Below are 13,384 nucleotides of genomic sequence, written 5' to 3'. Positions count from 1 at the left end.
TGCTGACTGATATCAGAGTCGTCATTAATTCCTCTCTGGCACTCGGAGCAGCTCAGGAATCACTCCAGTAGCCTTCTTTTCCTGCTAATTCGTAGCTGTTGCTTGGGAATGGCCCTGCGAGGGGTGGCTTTGGTGCTGGTGGCCATGGCGAGGCGGGGTGGAAGGGTCGCGCGCCGCAGGCACCCACCTTCACCCCGCTCTGCCTTGCAGGTGCATCAAGCTGCAGCTGGGAGGGGAGGCAGCGCAGGCAGAGGCCTGGGACTGGCTAGCAGCAAACCAGCTCTCCGCCCTGGTGAGCACCAAGGAGTCCAGGTAGGTCCTCGTCTGTGGGGGAGGAGCGCGGAACCGCGCTTCGTGAGAGTCGCTTCTGGGGGCAGAAGCCTTGCAGGAACCCAGAGGGGGTCGCAGGTTCATTAAAACCCCCTGAAAGCAGACCTGGGGGACTGGGACAGCAGGAGAGCCGTGTTGCCGCGCCATCGCTGGGCACGTGTTGAACCCAGGCAGCGGGACGGGTCCCCCGGAGCACCCCGGGGCCTCGCAGACGGTGGCAGGGGCTGCTGGCCCGGCTTCCGAGGGGACACGTTGCCTTGCAGTGCCACGGACGAAGCCTGGCGGCTGCTGTCGTCCTATTTGGAGCGTTACCCGTCCCAGAACAGCCTGTACCACCGCTGCGTCATCAACAAGCTCTTGGCGCACGGGATTCCTCTGCCCAACTGGCTCATTAACAGCTACAAGGTGAGGACAGGGAGAGGCCTTGGCTTCAACGGGCACCCCCTCGCTGCAACCCCTTCCCAGCTCCGGGAATCCTTGTGCCTGTTACTGCGGCTTGGAGCGGGTCCCTCTCGGCAGCGGGGCGGCTCCCGGGAGCCTTCCCTGGCCGACGTTTCCCTCTCTGCCTGGCAGAAAGTGGACGCCGCCGAGCTGCTGCGTCTCTACCTGAACTACGATCTGCTGGAGGAGGCGGCCGAGCTGGTCCTGGAGTACGTCGACGCCGTGCTGGGCAAAGGGCACCAGTATTTCGGGATCGAGGTGAGCGCGCCCGCGGCCCGCGACGCGGCGGGGACGCCGTTCCTGGGCTCAGGTGCTGTGCCCACAGCTTGGGTCCCGGCGCTTCCAGGAGAAACGGGTGTGGGTGACCCATCGCAGGGGGAGGGAACCCCTCAGTGGGACTATCACGACAAGCACGTGTTGCGATAGTGCGCCTGGGGCCTTTCCCTCGCCGTGGCTGCGCCACGCTGCGTTTTCACTGCGAGCACAAGGGTTGCTCTCCCCCTGCAGTTCCCGCTGTCCGCCACGGCCCCCATGGTGTGGCTGCCCTACACCGCCATCGACCAGCTGCTCCAGGCCCTGCGCGACAGCACCGCCAACCAGCACAACGTTGTGGTAGGTGGGGACCCCCCGCAAGGTGCCCCAGCCACGGGGAGGGGGGAGCAGGACAGCGTGGGGTGCGGTGCTTGCTGCTGATGCCCTCTCTGCCCCTCGCCCAGCTCTATCAGCAGCTGCACGACAAGATGGAGGACTACCAGCAGAAGGTCAGCGTGGCCACCCGCGATCTCCTGTTCCGCCGCAGCTAGCGGCACCGCCATCGCCCACCCGGCCTCGGCCACCCCCCGCGGGACCCCGGCTCCAGGCGCCGTCCTGGGCTCGGCCGGTGCTGCTGGTTTCGCTCATTTTTTTCCGGAAAGGGTCCAGTTTTGGGGAGGCGGGGTGCCCCTCCGGCCTGTCCCCTCGCCGTCCGTGTCCCCGCGGGGGGTGGCTGGCACTCAGCAGAGCACCGGGCTGCGGTGGCCCCCCCCCCCCTACTCCCACCCTGCACCCTACGCGGCAGCTCCGGGCGTTTCTTTTATTTATTGTGGTGGTTTTGGATGAACTTTAATAAAACTGAAGCGTTATTACGGGCCTGTCTCGGGCGCGGGGGGGGGCAAAGCCTTTGTTCTATAGGGCCCAGGGACAGCACTGTGCGACGGAGCTATGGCGGGGGGGTGGCACCGAGCTATAGGGCCAAGAATGAGCTATAGGTGGCCGAGCTATAGGCGACCAAGCTCTAATACACGCTTATAGGGTCAGGATGGAGCTGTATCCCGCAGGAGCGGCGCTGTGCTGGGATGCGGGGCCGGGGTCTAGGCTCCCTGGGGGGCAGCACCATGCTGTAGGGCTGGGCAGGGGCTATAGGTGCCCGGGGGGGGTCTATAGGTCGGGGTGGAGCTGTGAGGGCGGGGGGCTGCAGCCCCGCGCTATGGGCTAGGCCGGAGCTGCAGCCCCGAAGGGCGCGGGGTTCGCCTGAAGCAGCAGCTCCGCGGCTATGAGTGGCGGGGGCGTGCCCTACGGAAGCCCCGCCCTCCCGCGAAGCCCCGCCTACCCGCACCAACCCCACCCACTCGCTCCCACCGCGCATGCGCGGCCGCAGCCCTGAGGCGACGCTCCCGCCGCCCGCCCGCCCGCACGCCGCCATGGGGAAGAAATCCCGCAGCGCGCCGGGCCGCCGGCCCATCCTGCAGCTGTCCCCTCCCGGGCCCCGCCGAGATGAAGCGGCCGCGGCTCCGGCGGAAGGGGTCGAGTCGGGTTCCGAACCGGGTAACGGCGGGGATGGGGATGGGAAAGGGGGGGGGGGGGGGTGCTTTGTTGGCGGGGCGCGGCCTAGCGCAGGCCTCGGCGCGGCCTACTCGTAGCGCTGCGGCCTACAACCGGTACCGGGGGAGGCGGGGGGGTGGGGGGGCGCCTCCCCCCCCGCCTCCCCCCCCCGCCTCCCCCCCCGCCTCCCCCCCCGCCTCCCCCCCCGCCTCCCCGCCTTCAGCACCCCCCGTATTCACCGCCATTTCCCTCACAGACGAACCCGAAGCGGTGGCGGAGCCCCCCCGCAGCGCGCCCAACCCGCCCCCCCCAGCCCCCGCCGCCGTCAAGCCCACAGGTACCGCTAACGATTGCGGGTTTAAATTCACTTTTGGGGTCTCAGATTGGGACCCCCCCCAAGGCGGGTGGGGGTCGGATCGGGTTCCCCCACGCTGAGGGTCTCTTTTCCCCCCCCACGCCCCGGGCAGGAGGTTTGTGCCTGCTCGGCGCTTATGCAGACAGCGACGATGAAGAGGGCGAGACGCCGGAGAAGCCGTCTCGCCCCGCCGACGCGAATGGCAGCGGCTCGGCGGACATCGACAGCACGCTGGCGAACTTCCTGGCGGTGAGCGCGGCTCCGGGAGCCGAATTCCTCCTTCCGAGGGGGGGGGGGAGGTGGAATGGGGGCCGTTTCACGCTCCGAGACGTTTCCCTCCGCTTATAACTACTTCAGCTCCGCTTTCGCCTCCCGTGGGATTTCAAATCCGCGCCATTTTCGCAGGAGATCGATGCCATCACGGCTCCTCCGCAGCCAGCCGAGCCCACCGCCGCCTCCTCATCTTCTTCCTCCTCCGCGCTGCCCCCCACGCCTCCCCGCCCAGAGCCGAAGGAGTCAGGCTCGGGCCAGGCCTCGGCCCCCGCCAACGACGCGGGCGCTGCGCCGGCCCCGGAGTGGCATTATGACACGCAGTGCTCGCTGGCGGGAGGTGAGCGCCTGGGGTGGGACCGTCCCCGCTGTGGGGGGCTGCCGGTCCCCCTGTGCTCGCCCGGGTGGGGGTGGCAGCGGCGTGGGGAACCGGTGTGACCCGTGGGTGACTCCTTGTGTCCCCCCCCCCCCCCCTTTGGCAGTGGGGGAGCTGGAGATGGGCGACTGGCAGGAGGTGTGGGACGAGAACACCGGCTGCTACTACTACTGGAACACCCAGAGCAACGAGGTGACGTGGGAGCTGCCGCCGTACCTGGCGACGCAGGTCCAGGGCCTGCAGCACTACCAGCACAGGTGGGAGAGACCCCCGGCCCCGCGGGGTGGGGGGAGATGCCGGGGCCTTGTCCCCGCGCCTGCCCTTCACTCCCACTCCTCTTCCTCAGCGGCACCGTGGCGGGCACCAACGGCGGCTTCGTGGCGGGCGCCGAGCTGTACCCGCCGGAGAAGGGGGCCGCCCCGGGCAGCGTCAGCCGCGGGGCCGGCCTGGCCAAGCGTGAGGTGAAGAAGGTCAGTGCGCTGGGTTCTGCCTGCCCACGGGGCTTCCTCAGCAGCAGGGGGGTCTCTCCGCTCCCTCGCAGCCCGAAGAGGGGCCCCCTCGGAGCAGGGGGCCGCGCAGGCTCCTTCCGCTGCGGTCTGGGGAAGGCGTGGGGCCGGGAGCCACGGCTGCTGCCGGGGGGCTGACGCGGGGCTCGGCCTGCAGGAGGTGAACGAAGGCGTGCAGGCCCTCTCCAACAGCGAGGAGGAGAAGAAGGGGGTGGCCGCGGCCCTCCTGGCACCGCTCCTGCCCGACGTGGTGAAGGAGGAAGAGGAGCGCTGGAGGAGGAAGGTGATCTGCAAAGAAGAGGTCGAGCTGCCGGCGGAAGAGGAGGCGAAAGCAGAAGAGGCGGCAGCGGCGGCGGCTCCCCCCGAAGAGCCGGAACCCGGCCGGGATCCGCTGGAAGACGCGCTGCAGGAGGACCTGTGCAGCGTGGTGCAGTCGGGGGAGAGCGCCGAGGAAGAGGAGGAGCAGGACACCCTCGAGCTGGAGATGGTGCTGGAGAGGAAGAAGGTAAGGACCTGATCACCGCAGAGAGGAGGCTGCAGGGGGGTAAACAGGGAGCAGCAGACGTTTGCCCCTCTGTCCTGCGTCCCCCGGGAGAGGGACCCTGCGCTTCCGGCGCGGCTCCTGTGCGGGCGTGGGCTCCCAGCGGATCCGGGCGCCGGTCAGCGGCGGCTCCACGCGGACCAGCAGCCGCTGGCAAAGCCTTGCTCGGTCTGCGAGCCTCCAGGAGAGGCTCAGGCCCCTGAGCACCGCTCGCCATCGCGTCTCTTGCAGGCGGAGCTGCGTGCCTTGGAGGAAGGCGACGGCAGCGTCTCGGGCTCCAGCCCGCTGTCCGACGGCAGCCAGTCGGCCTCGCAGGACGCGACCCGCAGGCTGGCCTCGAAGCGAGGGAAATGGAAACTGTTTGTCGGAGCCGCCAGCCCCGAACCCGCCAGTCGAGGCTCCGGCAAAACGGGAACGGGCCGGGAGAGCCCGGAAGCGGGAGAAGCAGGTAATTGGAAAGGCTCCCTTCGGAGGGAGGAGCGGGCGTTCGGAAAACCCGGGGTCTCCTTTCCCCGAAGATGCGGAGAGGAGCCGGGACGGGCGCAGAGGTACGTGCGCGGGGCAGGGGACAGGCCCCGAGGGGTGGCCGTCACCGCTGTTGGGATAAGCCGGTGCTCTGCCAGCTCCTCTCCGTTATCCCAATTAATTAAAGAGCCCGCGCGGGAGAGCGCCCGCATTCGGCGCTTTTGTCAGGAAATGAGCGTGCCGGTGCTCAGCGCTCTCTCAGGAGAAGGAGCAGAAGCGGTGTAACGGCCGCTTCGCGTCCCGCCGCCTTCCCCTCTCCCCCCGGCACCGTGGTACGCGGGGAGCCGTCACGCTCCTCCGTCGCAGTTCCGTTTCGAAGCTGCCTGGTGGCAGACGGGCGAGGCGTTCCCCGGCTCCGCGCTCGTCGCTGTGCGGGAGGGGCGAGGCAGGACCTTGGCGCGAGGAGGAGCCAGCGGAGGGCTACGAGGATGAGGAGGGGACTGGAGCATCTCCCCTACGAGGAGAGGCTGAGGGAACTGGGCTTGTTCAGCCTGGAGAAGAGAAGGCTGAGAGGGGACCTTAGAAATGCCTCTAAATATCTGCAGGGTGGGGGTCAGGAGGATGGGGCCAAGCTCTTTTCAGTGGTGCCCAGCGACAGGACAAGGGGCAACGGGCACAAACTGAAGCAGAGGAAGCTCCAGCTGAACCCGAGGAAGAACTTCTTCCCTCTGAGGGTGACAGAGCCCTGGCCCAGGCTGCCCAGGGAGGCTGTGGAGTCTCCTTCTCTGGAGATATTCCAGACCCACCTGGACAAGGTCCTGTGCAGCCTGCTCTGGGTGACCCTGCTTGGGCAGGAGGGTTGGACTAGATGACCCACAGAGGTCCCTTCCAACCCCTACTATTCTGTGATTCTGCCTCGCGTGTGGGTTGGTGCCGGGCGCAGGACGCGTCGCTGGCGCAGCAGCCGCCCCTCGGCAGAGCTCGTGCTCCCGGTAGCGCTGTGCCCCCCCGTGCTGCGGCCGCGGTTTCTCAGCCTGTGGCCAGACAGACGCTGAGAGCTGCTCAGCGCGTGTTGATTGATGAAATCCCGCCACGGCCCGCGCCTCGCTGCCTGTTCCGACCCCGCGGCGAGGCTGCGGCGCGGCGGGAGGCAGCCCCTCCGGCGCAGGAAGCTGGCTGAGGGGGAGATGTCTGCTTTTCCCAGGGAAAAAATGGGCACGGAAGCACCCTGAGCCCGGAGCAGGCTGCGTCCCGCGGAAGTGGGCGACAGTGCCCGCCCCAGGCGCGGGTTGCTGTGGCCCCGTGGGCGTCTGCTTCAGGCAGAGGCGCGACTCCGCCGTTTGTCGGGGTGGCTCAGAGGGATTTCCCCGGGAGGAGCTGGCTCCTCCCGGCAGCGCTGGTTTCCCACTTCCCCGAGGAATGGGAAGCTGTTAACTCTGAAACAGCCGGTTTGACGTTGAGCCCCCTGCAGCCGGAGGGTGACTGAGGGATCTGTCCTGCCCTGGAGCGCTGGGACACGCCGGGACGTGGCTTTGTTCCCCCGAGGGCTTTAGGAGTCCGTGGAATAACTCCTCTCCCTGGAGTTTGCTGCTTGGACAGGGAATGGGTCGCTGCCACCCCATGGTGCAGCCAAGGCAAAACATCACAGCCCGAATGACTTCTTGGGAGCTCGTCAGTCTTTGACGTTGTCTCAACTCATTTCATCCTCGTTACGTTTTCTTGACAAATCATTAAACGGCCACAGTTCCACGATTGCCTGGCGTTAGCGCTCCTGTACCTCCCCGCTGCCGCGCTGTCCTGCCGCGAGGCCCCCGCCATCACACCGCAGAGGCAGTGACTCTCTCTCCTTTCCGATTTCAGGCTCCTGTCGCCGGCTCCTGTAGGAAAGAGGCCCCGGCTCTTCCCTGCCCTCCCCGGCACGGTGTCTGCACCCGGCTGTTGGCAGCGCCGTGGCGGTGGGGGCAGAAGGGCTCACCCGTCGTTTCTTCTCCCGCAGCAGTGAGCACGGAAGCAGCTGATGGGAATTCAGACAAAGAGGCAGAGTCTGAGGAGCCCCAGGAGAAAGCAAAAGCCCAAGGGGCACCAAAAGTGGAAGAGGAGGAGCAGGACCTAAAGGTACGGAGATGCGGAGGTGCGTGTCGGTGAGATCCGTCGCGGCTGGGCGCTCGGCCGCTCGCCCAGGCCCTGGCCGCTGGGCTGCTCGCCCAGGGGCTCACCATGCCGCTGGCAGCGCAGAGTGACGCGTTGGCTCCCTCGGCCACCGGCCAGCGGGGACACCTGGCCTGCGGGCTGTGGGTTCGGCCCAGCCGGAGTGGCCTTGTCCGCTCACCACGGACAAGCACCGTACCCCCACTGGAACTAAACAAAACCCTGGCCCCGTGACAGAACGGCCCTGCAGCACCGGGCCAGCATCTCTGCAGCCCCGTGTCCTGTCTCTAGCAGGAGCCAGCAGCAAAGGCTTGAAAGTGTTTAAAAAAAGAAAAAATTAAAATAAAGGGGGGGGGTAAAGGTGGAGCCCGGGGTCTGGTCGTCCGAGAGAGCAAACGCTTTTGTCTTGACTTTCTGCTCACCAATAACGATGTTGCAGTCCTCCGGCGCCTGCCCGTTCAGGCGTCCCGTTTCCAGGCTGAAGACTCCTCGTCCGTAATCCCTCGGTGTCTGGAAGCTGCCAGTACCTGTCGCTCCGCCCTTGGCCCGGCATTGCTTTTTGAACTTGTCAGATGCAAACTGGGGAAGCGCTGGGGATTTCGGCAGCGCCGTGCTGGTGTTTTCTCTGCCGAGCCTCGGTCCGCTCTGTTTGGCCGCGGCTGGATGATTGCCGGCGCCCCTTCCTGAGCCGTAGTAGTGACGCGCGGAGCTGCAGGCTCCGAGTGACGGCTGCGCAGGGTGGCAGGGGAGATCTTCTCTATTTGTCCTGATTCCCCGGCCGCTGGTTACCCGAGATCCCCTGCAGCGCTCCGTTTGGCTCCGGAGCAATTCCGTTTTGTCAGCAGACGTTCTCACCTCCCTGTGCCGGATGGTTTGTGGATGGGGAATCGCTGGCTCGTGGTGGAGCCCCGCAGCGACAGCTGACCTCTGGTCCTGCCCTCGTTTCCCACCGCTTAATCATTTTTCCAGCGTGAAAGGGAAGGGCTCCGTGTATCGTCCTGGTGACAGATGCAGCATCTCTCCCGTAACGGAACTCGAGCAGAGTTTTGAGATGCGATGTAGCCACTGAGCCCTCCCTCAGTACAGCATCTACACGAGGCTGCTCCCATTTTTTTTCATTCATTTAAAAAAACAAACTGAAAAAAAGCAGCCTGCGGCAGGCCCTCGCTGGCTGCGGTGCCCCAGGTGGCTGCCCAAAGCCTTCCCGGCTGTCACCCGTGCTGTCTCCTGGTGCTGGCGGTGCTCTGACGGACTGCGCGCTGTCGCGCGGTGTTTTCCCACGCAGGATCCCTTTAGAGCTGTCGGAGGAATGCCGTCTGCTGGGGTAACCGGTACCGTTCGCTTCACCGCTTCGGGGTAACCTCTCATCCGCCGGCTCTCTGGTTTGCAGGAGATCCGCCGGGTCCTCCGCTGCGAAGTCACCCGCTGCCATGGGATCTTCCCTGGCTTCTCCGTAGCCACGTTAACGTGGGAACTCCTTTCCCTGCCTCGGGGTTGTCTGTCCGGCCCGTCCCCCTCTGTGGAGGCAGAGGCCGCGCTGTCGGCTTCGGGGACCTTCCGAAGCCTCTTCTGAAGAGCGCAGGGGAAAAAAAGACACTTTCAGAGCCCTCTTTAAAGCAATCGTGATGCCGCTTGCAGGCGTCCGCCCCGTTTCTGCTCTTGCTTGCCATCTGGCTCGGCGCTGCTGCCATGCAGTGTCCTCAGTCGGGGGACAGACGCGGGGGGTCCCCGTGTCACCGCCCGCAGCGGAGGTTTGACTCCCGCGGGACGCTGGGGCTGAGCAGCGGTGGGTGCTGCGGGCCGGCCTGAAGCTTAGCGTAGATCCAATCTGTGCTTGGGAGTAAATCCAGAGCTGCTGCCCCTCCGCTGCGCTTCCCGGCTAGTTCCTGCGGGAAGCAGCGATTTACGGAGCCGGAGGGGAGATCCTGGCCCCTTCCCTTTGGGAAATGGTTGGAGTGTTGTGATGGACGCTTTCCGCCCTGGCGATTGCTCTGCTGTAACTCCGGGGCCGGGGCGCCGAAGCAGACCGGGCCCGTTACCCTCCTTTGGCTGCTCCGGAGCGGTGCCCGCGCTGGGGCTGCGGCTGGGAGCAGGGAAGGGTCCGCGCGAGGGAGCTGGGGTTCCCTGGCACCTCCCGCAGCTGCGGAGGGGGGGGTCTCGTCCTGCCACCCCGCACCGACCCCGTCTCTGGGGCGCAGGAGGTAGCGGGGCGTGAAGGAGGGGGTGACGGGCGCACGCGTTCAGGGTGGCACAGGCCAGGCCGAGGGGCCGCGGGCCGTCCCGAATGGCGTTCGCCGGGGAAGGCCTCGAGGCGTGGGGCCGCAGCAGCCCGGTGACGCTACCCGAGGGCGGCTCTTTACTCTCCCCTTTCTCCCTGGCAGTTTCAGATCGGAGAGCTGGCAAATACTCTGACTAGTAAATTGGAGTTCCTGGGCATCAACAGACAATCTATCTCCAACTTCCACATGTTGCTGTTGCAGACAGAGGTAACCGAGCCTTCGCCCCTCGCTCCGGCCTTCTGTTCCGAAGCGGATCAAATACTGTCCGCCGCTCGAGCGCCGGCGGCTGCGTGAACCTCGCGGCGGCGGCACCGCACGGCGCCGCGCGCCCGTCTCTGCAGGGCCCTTCCTCCGCGGCGGGCGAGCGTGGCTTTGCGCGGAGGCGGTGTCTTCCTCCTGGCCCCCCCATCCCGAGCCCCGCGCCGTAAGGGAGTCCTCCCGGACCTCGAGTCCCGTGGCGAGGGCCGCTCGCAGCCTCCCTCAACGGCTTCCCCCGGTTCTTGCCCTCTAGACCCGCATTGCAGACTGGCGAGAAGGTGCTCTCAATGGAAACTACCTCAAACGCAAACTCCAAGACGCAGCCGAACAGCTAAAACAATACGAAATAAACGCCACCCCTAAAGGCTGGTCCTGCCACTGGGACAGGTACGCGCTCTCCTACCTTTCTCACCTTTCATCTCTGGCATCTCAGACATGATTTGTGACCATCACCACCCGACGACGTGGCGCCGTCCCTCTGGGAGACCGAGAGCAGCTTCTGTTAGCGGTGCTGGGCAGGCAGAGAAACGTCCGGCACTCGCAGAGTTTGGGCCGGCCGCCAAACTGGAGGATCCAAACGGAGTGCTCAGTGCTTTGAGACGGAGCTGATTTCCCTGATCGGACAGAGCCGGCGTTCACGCTCGCGAGTGCAAAGCGCTGCGGAGGGCGGGCCTGGGGGGTCGCGCATGCGAGAGCTCTGTGAACTTTGCAGGATCTCTGGATCACCTCTTCTGACCAACAGCTCTGACAAAGGACAAACTTCAACTCAACGCCGGAACGAAGAACAAGATTTCTGTCTCCGGCCAGCAGGTCAGACCCAAACATTTCTTTGTCTATTTGGCTTCCTTGATGAATTTTCCTTGGTTTGAAATCTTTGCTCTTTTGTTTTTCAGCTCCCAGATCCGCTCCCTCTCTCTAGCATTCACTGTGTGTTTGGCACCGAGAGTATCATAAAAGCGACCTCCGCGCACCACGGGGTCGGGGAGCAGCCGCTGCTCTCCCCTGGGCTCTTCCCCTCGGTGCCTCTCGCTCGGAGGGCGACTTTTCAGCCGAGGCGGCGGCTGAAAGTCCCGCTGCTAGGGAGAACGTCGCTCTGCTGCGCGCTGGCCTGCCCGCTCGGCCCTCCCCTCCCTCGGAGCGGGGGGCTCGGGGCGACGTCCGCGCAGCCAGCGAAGCAAATAGCTTTGAGCGAGCCGGCTCGGGCCTCTCCTGCCTCTGTCCTCAAAGTTGTTTGTCGCGCGTGGGAGAGCGGCGGCCCTGCCGCAGAGGGTCTTCCTTGCGAGAGCGCAGCGCTGTCGCGGGCAGGCCCGCCTCGGAGTGTCGCTGGCGGGGGAGGGAAGCTGAAGGCTCCTTCTCTTTCTTGTGATTTAGGGAGCATAGACGCTATTTCTATGTTAACGAGCGCTCGGGAGAGTCACAATGGGAGTTCCCCGACGGGGAGGACGAAGAGGAGGGACAGCGGGCCACCGACGGAAAAGCCGACGGTCCTCCTAAACCACCTCCAAGAGACAAAGGAGAGCGCGCCGGGGACCCCGCCGAGCGCTCCGCAGGTACAGCGCGGGGCGGGAAGCGGGGGGTCGCCGCGGGTGGGGGGCTCCGGGCCCCGCAGCGGGGGGTCGCGGTGCCCCGGCAGGACGCGGAGGCACTGGCCTCCCTCCCCGGGCTCCAGCGAAGCCGGGACGAGTGCCGTGCCCGAGCCGTCCCCGTCGGTTTTTAGGCGGCGCGGCGGTGCTGGGGAAGGCGGCGTGCGGCGCGGCGGTCGAGCCCGTGGCCGGAGCTCTGCCTGCCCGCTCCCAGGCGGGGCCCTGGCGAGGGGGCGGCGGGCAGGAGCGGGCAGCGCGGTCCGTAGCGTGGGTTTTCAAGCCCGTGTCAATATGTATTCTTCAGGCTCCCTTTGTAAAGAATCCTTCTCAGGCCAAGTTCCCGCTACGTCTCTCATGCCGCTCACTCCATTTTGGACTCTGCTTCAGTCCTCTGTCCCGGTCCTCCAACCTCCCTTGCCTTTGGAAATGCCTCCGCCGCCTCCGCCTCCACCGGACTCGCCCCCGCCGCCGCCGCCGCCGCCCCCGCCGCCCGGAGAAGACGGCGAGATCCAGGAAGTGGAGATGGAAGACGAGGGGGGCGAGGAGCCGCCCGCCCCGGGAACGGAGGACGCTCCGCTGAAGCCTCTCCTGCGCCCAGCTGCCGGCAGCAGCCAGGTGAGCAGCCGCCGACCGCCCCGGGAGCGCGGAAGGGTCCCTGCGGGCCGCGGCCCTCTTGGCTCACGTCGGCGCTCACTTGCAGGGCGCCGTTGAACCGAGCCCGGCCCCGCTGCTCTCGGCCAAGCCTCAGAAGAGGAAAGCCACGGAGATGAGCCCGGGGCTGATGCAGCGAACGGCCACCATCGGCAGCTGCCCCGTCATCTACAGCCAGCCCCTGATGGCCGCCGGCAAGTACCAGCCCGCGGCCGTGCCCCTCGCTTCCCTGCGGCCCCGCCAGCGCCTGCAGGCCGAGATCCAGGGCCGCCCCGGCCTCCGCATCGCGCCGGGCCACGCCGGCCCGCCACCCGCCGCCCTGGGCCTGCAGTCCGGCTACCTCGGCGTGACGGCGCCCGCCGCGCCTTCCGTCATGAGCTACTCGGAGTGCACCGCGCCCGTCAGCCTGCCCGCCGCCGCGCAGCCGGCCCCAGCGCGCGGGGCTCTGCCCGCCGCCGAGCAGCCGCCACCGCCGCCGCCCCAGACGCCCCCGCCTCCCGCTCCAAAGGCGCCGCCGCCGCCACCGGAGAAGGAGAAGCCGAGGAAGGGGCGGAAGGATAAGGTAGGGCGGGTGCTCTTGCGGCGGTCCCGTGCCGGGCACCCTCGCCCTTCCCGGCCGCCCTCACCGCGCGGTGTTGTGTCTGTGGCGCAGGGCAAGAAGGGCAAGACGAAGATGCCCTCGCTGGTGAAGAAATGGCAGAGCATCCAGCGGGAGCTGGACGAGGAGGAGAACTCCAGCTCCAGCGAGGAGGACCGGGAGACCACGGCCCAGCGGCGCATCGAGGAGTGGAAGCAGCAGCAGCTGATGAGGTACGGGCGCCGGGAGGCTGCCGCGGCGCCGGCAGCGCGTGGCACGGCGCAGACCTTGCCTTGTCCCCTCTAAAAGCAGAGAGCGGGGGGCCGCAGCTCCGGCCCCGTGGGGCACACGAGGGTGGCGGGGGGAGCGTCACCTCGTGCCACCCCCGTGCTGACCCCCGGCTTTGTCCCCGCAGTGGCATGGCGGAGAGGAACGCCAACTTCGAGGCGCTGCCGGAGGATTGGCGAGCGCGGCTGAAGCGGAGGAAAACCGCGTCCAGCACATGAGCCGCGCCCCGTGCTCCCTCTTTTTTTTTTTTACAGATGTACAGTTCCGACCCCCCCCCCCTTGACCGTTGTTCAATAAATTGTAGCAGTTTGGGACCTGCCGTCTGGTCCATGGGGAGCCATCCCTGCCCGGCCGGGGATGGTTTGGGGCCAGCGTGCGTGGTGGCCCTGGCTCGGGCCGACACCACGGGGGCTCTTTGTGGCCCAGCTCCCCTGGGTGCCTGCCAGGGTGCCGCCATCCCTCTGGCTCCTGTCCCAGCTCGGCTCCGGGACCGCCCCGTCCGGTCGCTCAGCGACC

General features: G+C 66.9%; 2 protein-coding genes across 4 annotated transcripts in view; both read left to right on the top strand.

Annotated features, from left to right (window-relative positions):
- Positions 1 to 1,892, top strand: part of NUP160 (nucleoporin 160) — a 31,398-nt gene extending 29,506 nt beyond the window's left edge. For both annotated transcript variants that reach the window (XM_075426280.1, XM_075426279.1), the window contains exons 31-35: positions 211 to 312; positions 594 to 735; positions 904 to 1,029; positions 1,279 to 1,383; positions 1,488 to 1,892. In XM_075426280.1, the coding sequence (XP_075282395.1) occupies positions 211 to 312; positions 594 to 735; positions 904 to 1,029; positions 1,279 to 1,383; positions 1,488 to 1,574 (562 nt within the window). In that variant the 3' untranslated portion in view covers positions 1,575 to 1,892. The remainder of the gene's footprint in view (positions 1 to 210; positions 313 to 593; positions 736 to 903; positions 1,030 to 1,278; positions 1,384 to 1,487) is intronic.
- A 503-nt stretch (positions 1,893 to 2,395) lies between these two features.
- FNBP4 (formin binding protein 4) lies at positions 2,396 to 13,182 on the top strand. 2 transcript variants are annotated; one of them, XM_075425206.1, is made up of 17 exons: positions 2,396 to 2,574; positions 2,828 to 2,908; positions 3,039 to 3,175; positions 3,332 to 3,536; positions 3,679 to 3,829; positions 3,919 to 4,042; positions 4,236 to 4,583; positions 4,851 to 5,067; positions 7,081 to 7,199; positions 9,614 to 9,718; positions 10,023 to 10,156; positions 10,482 to 10,579; positions 11,141 to 11,319; positions 11,740 to 11,967; positions 12,053 to 12,565; positions 12,656 to 12,813; positions 12,996 to 13,182. In XM_075425206.1, exons 1-17 carry the CDS (start codon positions 2,451 to 2,453, stop codon positions 13,084 to 13,086), a joined length of 3,012 nt encoding a protein of 1,003 aa, XP_075281321.1. In that variant the 5' UTR covers positions 2,396 to 2,450; the 3' UTR covers positions 13,087 to 13,182. The 2 variants fall into 2 exon arrangements, with proteins under 2 accessions (XP_075281321.1, XP_075281322.1); XM_075425207.1 differs by lacking the exon at positions 10,482 to 10,579 and having other exon boundaries at positions 11,657 to 11,967.
- The last annotated feature ends 202 nt before the right edge of the window (positions 13,183 to 13,384 follow it).

This window comes from Opisthocomus hoazin, chromosome 7 (assembly GCF_030867145.1).
Source record: "Opisthocomus hoazin isolate bOpiHoa1 chromosome 7, bOpiHoa1.hap1, whole genome shotgun sequence".
In the NCBI taxonomy this organism is placed as follows: domain Eukaryota; kingdom Metazoa; phylum Chordata; class Aves; order Opisthocomiformes; family Opisthocomidae; genus Opisthocomus; species Opisthocomus hoazin.
The sequence above is the reverse complement of the archived record's forward strand: the minus strand, read 5'-3'. Positions and strand labels throughout refer to the sequence as shown.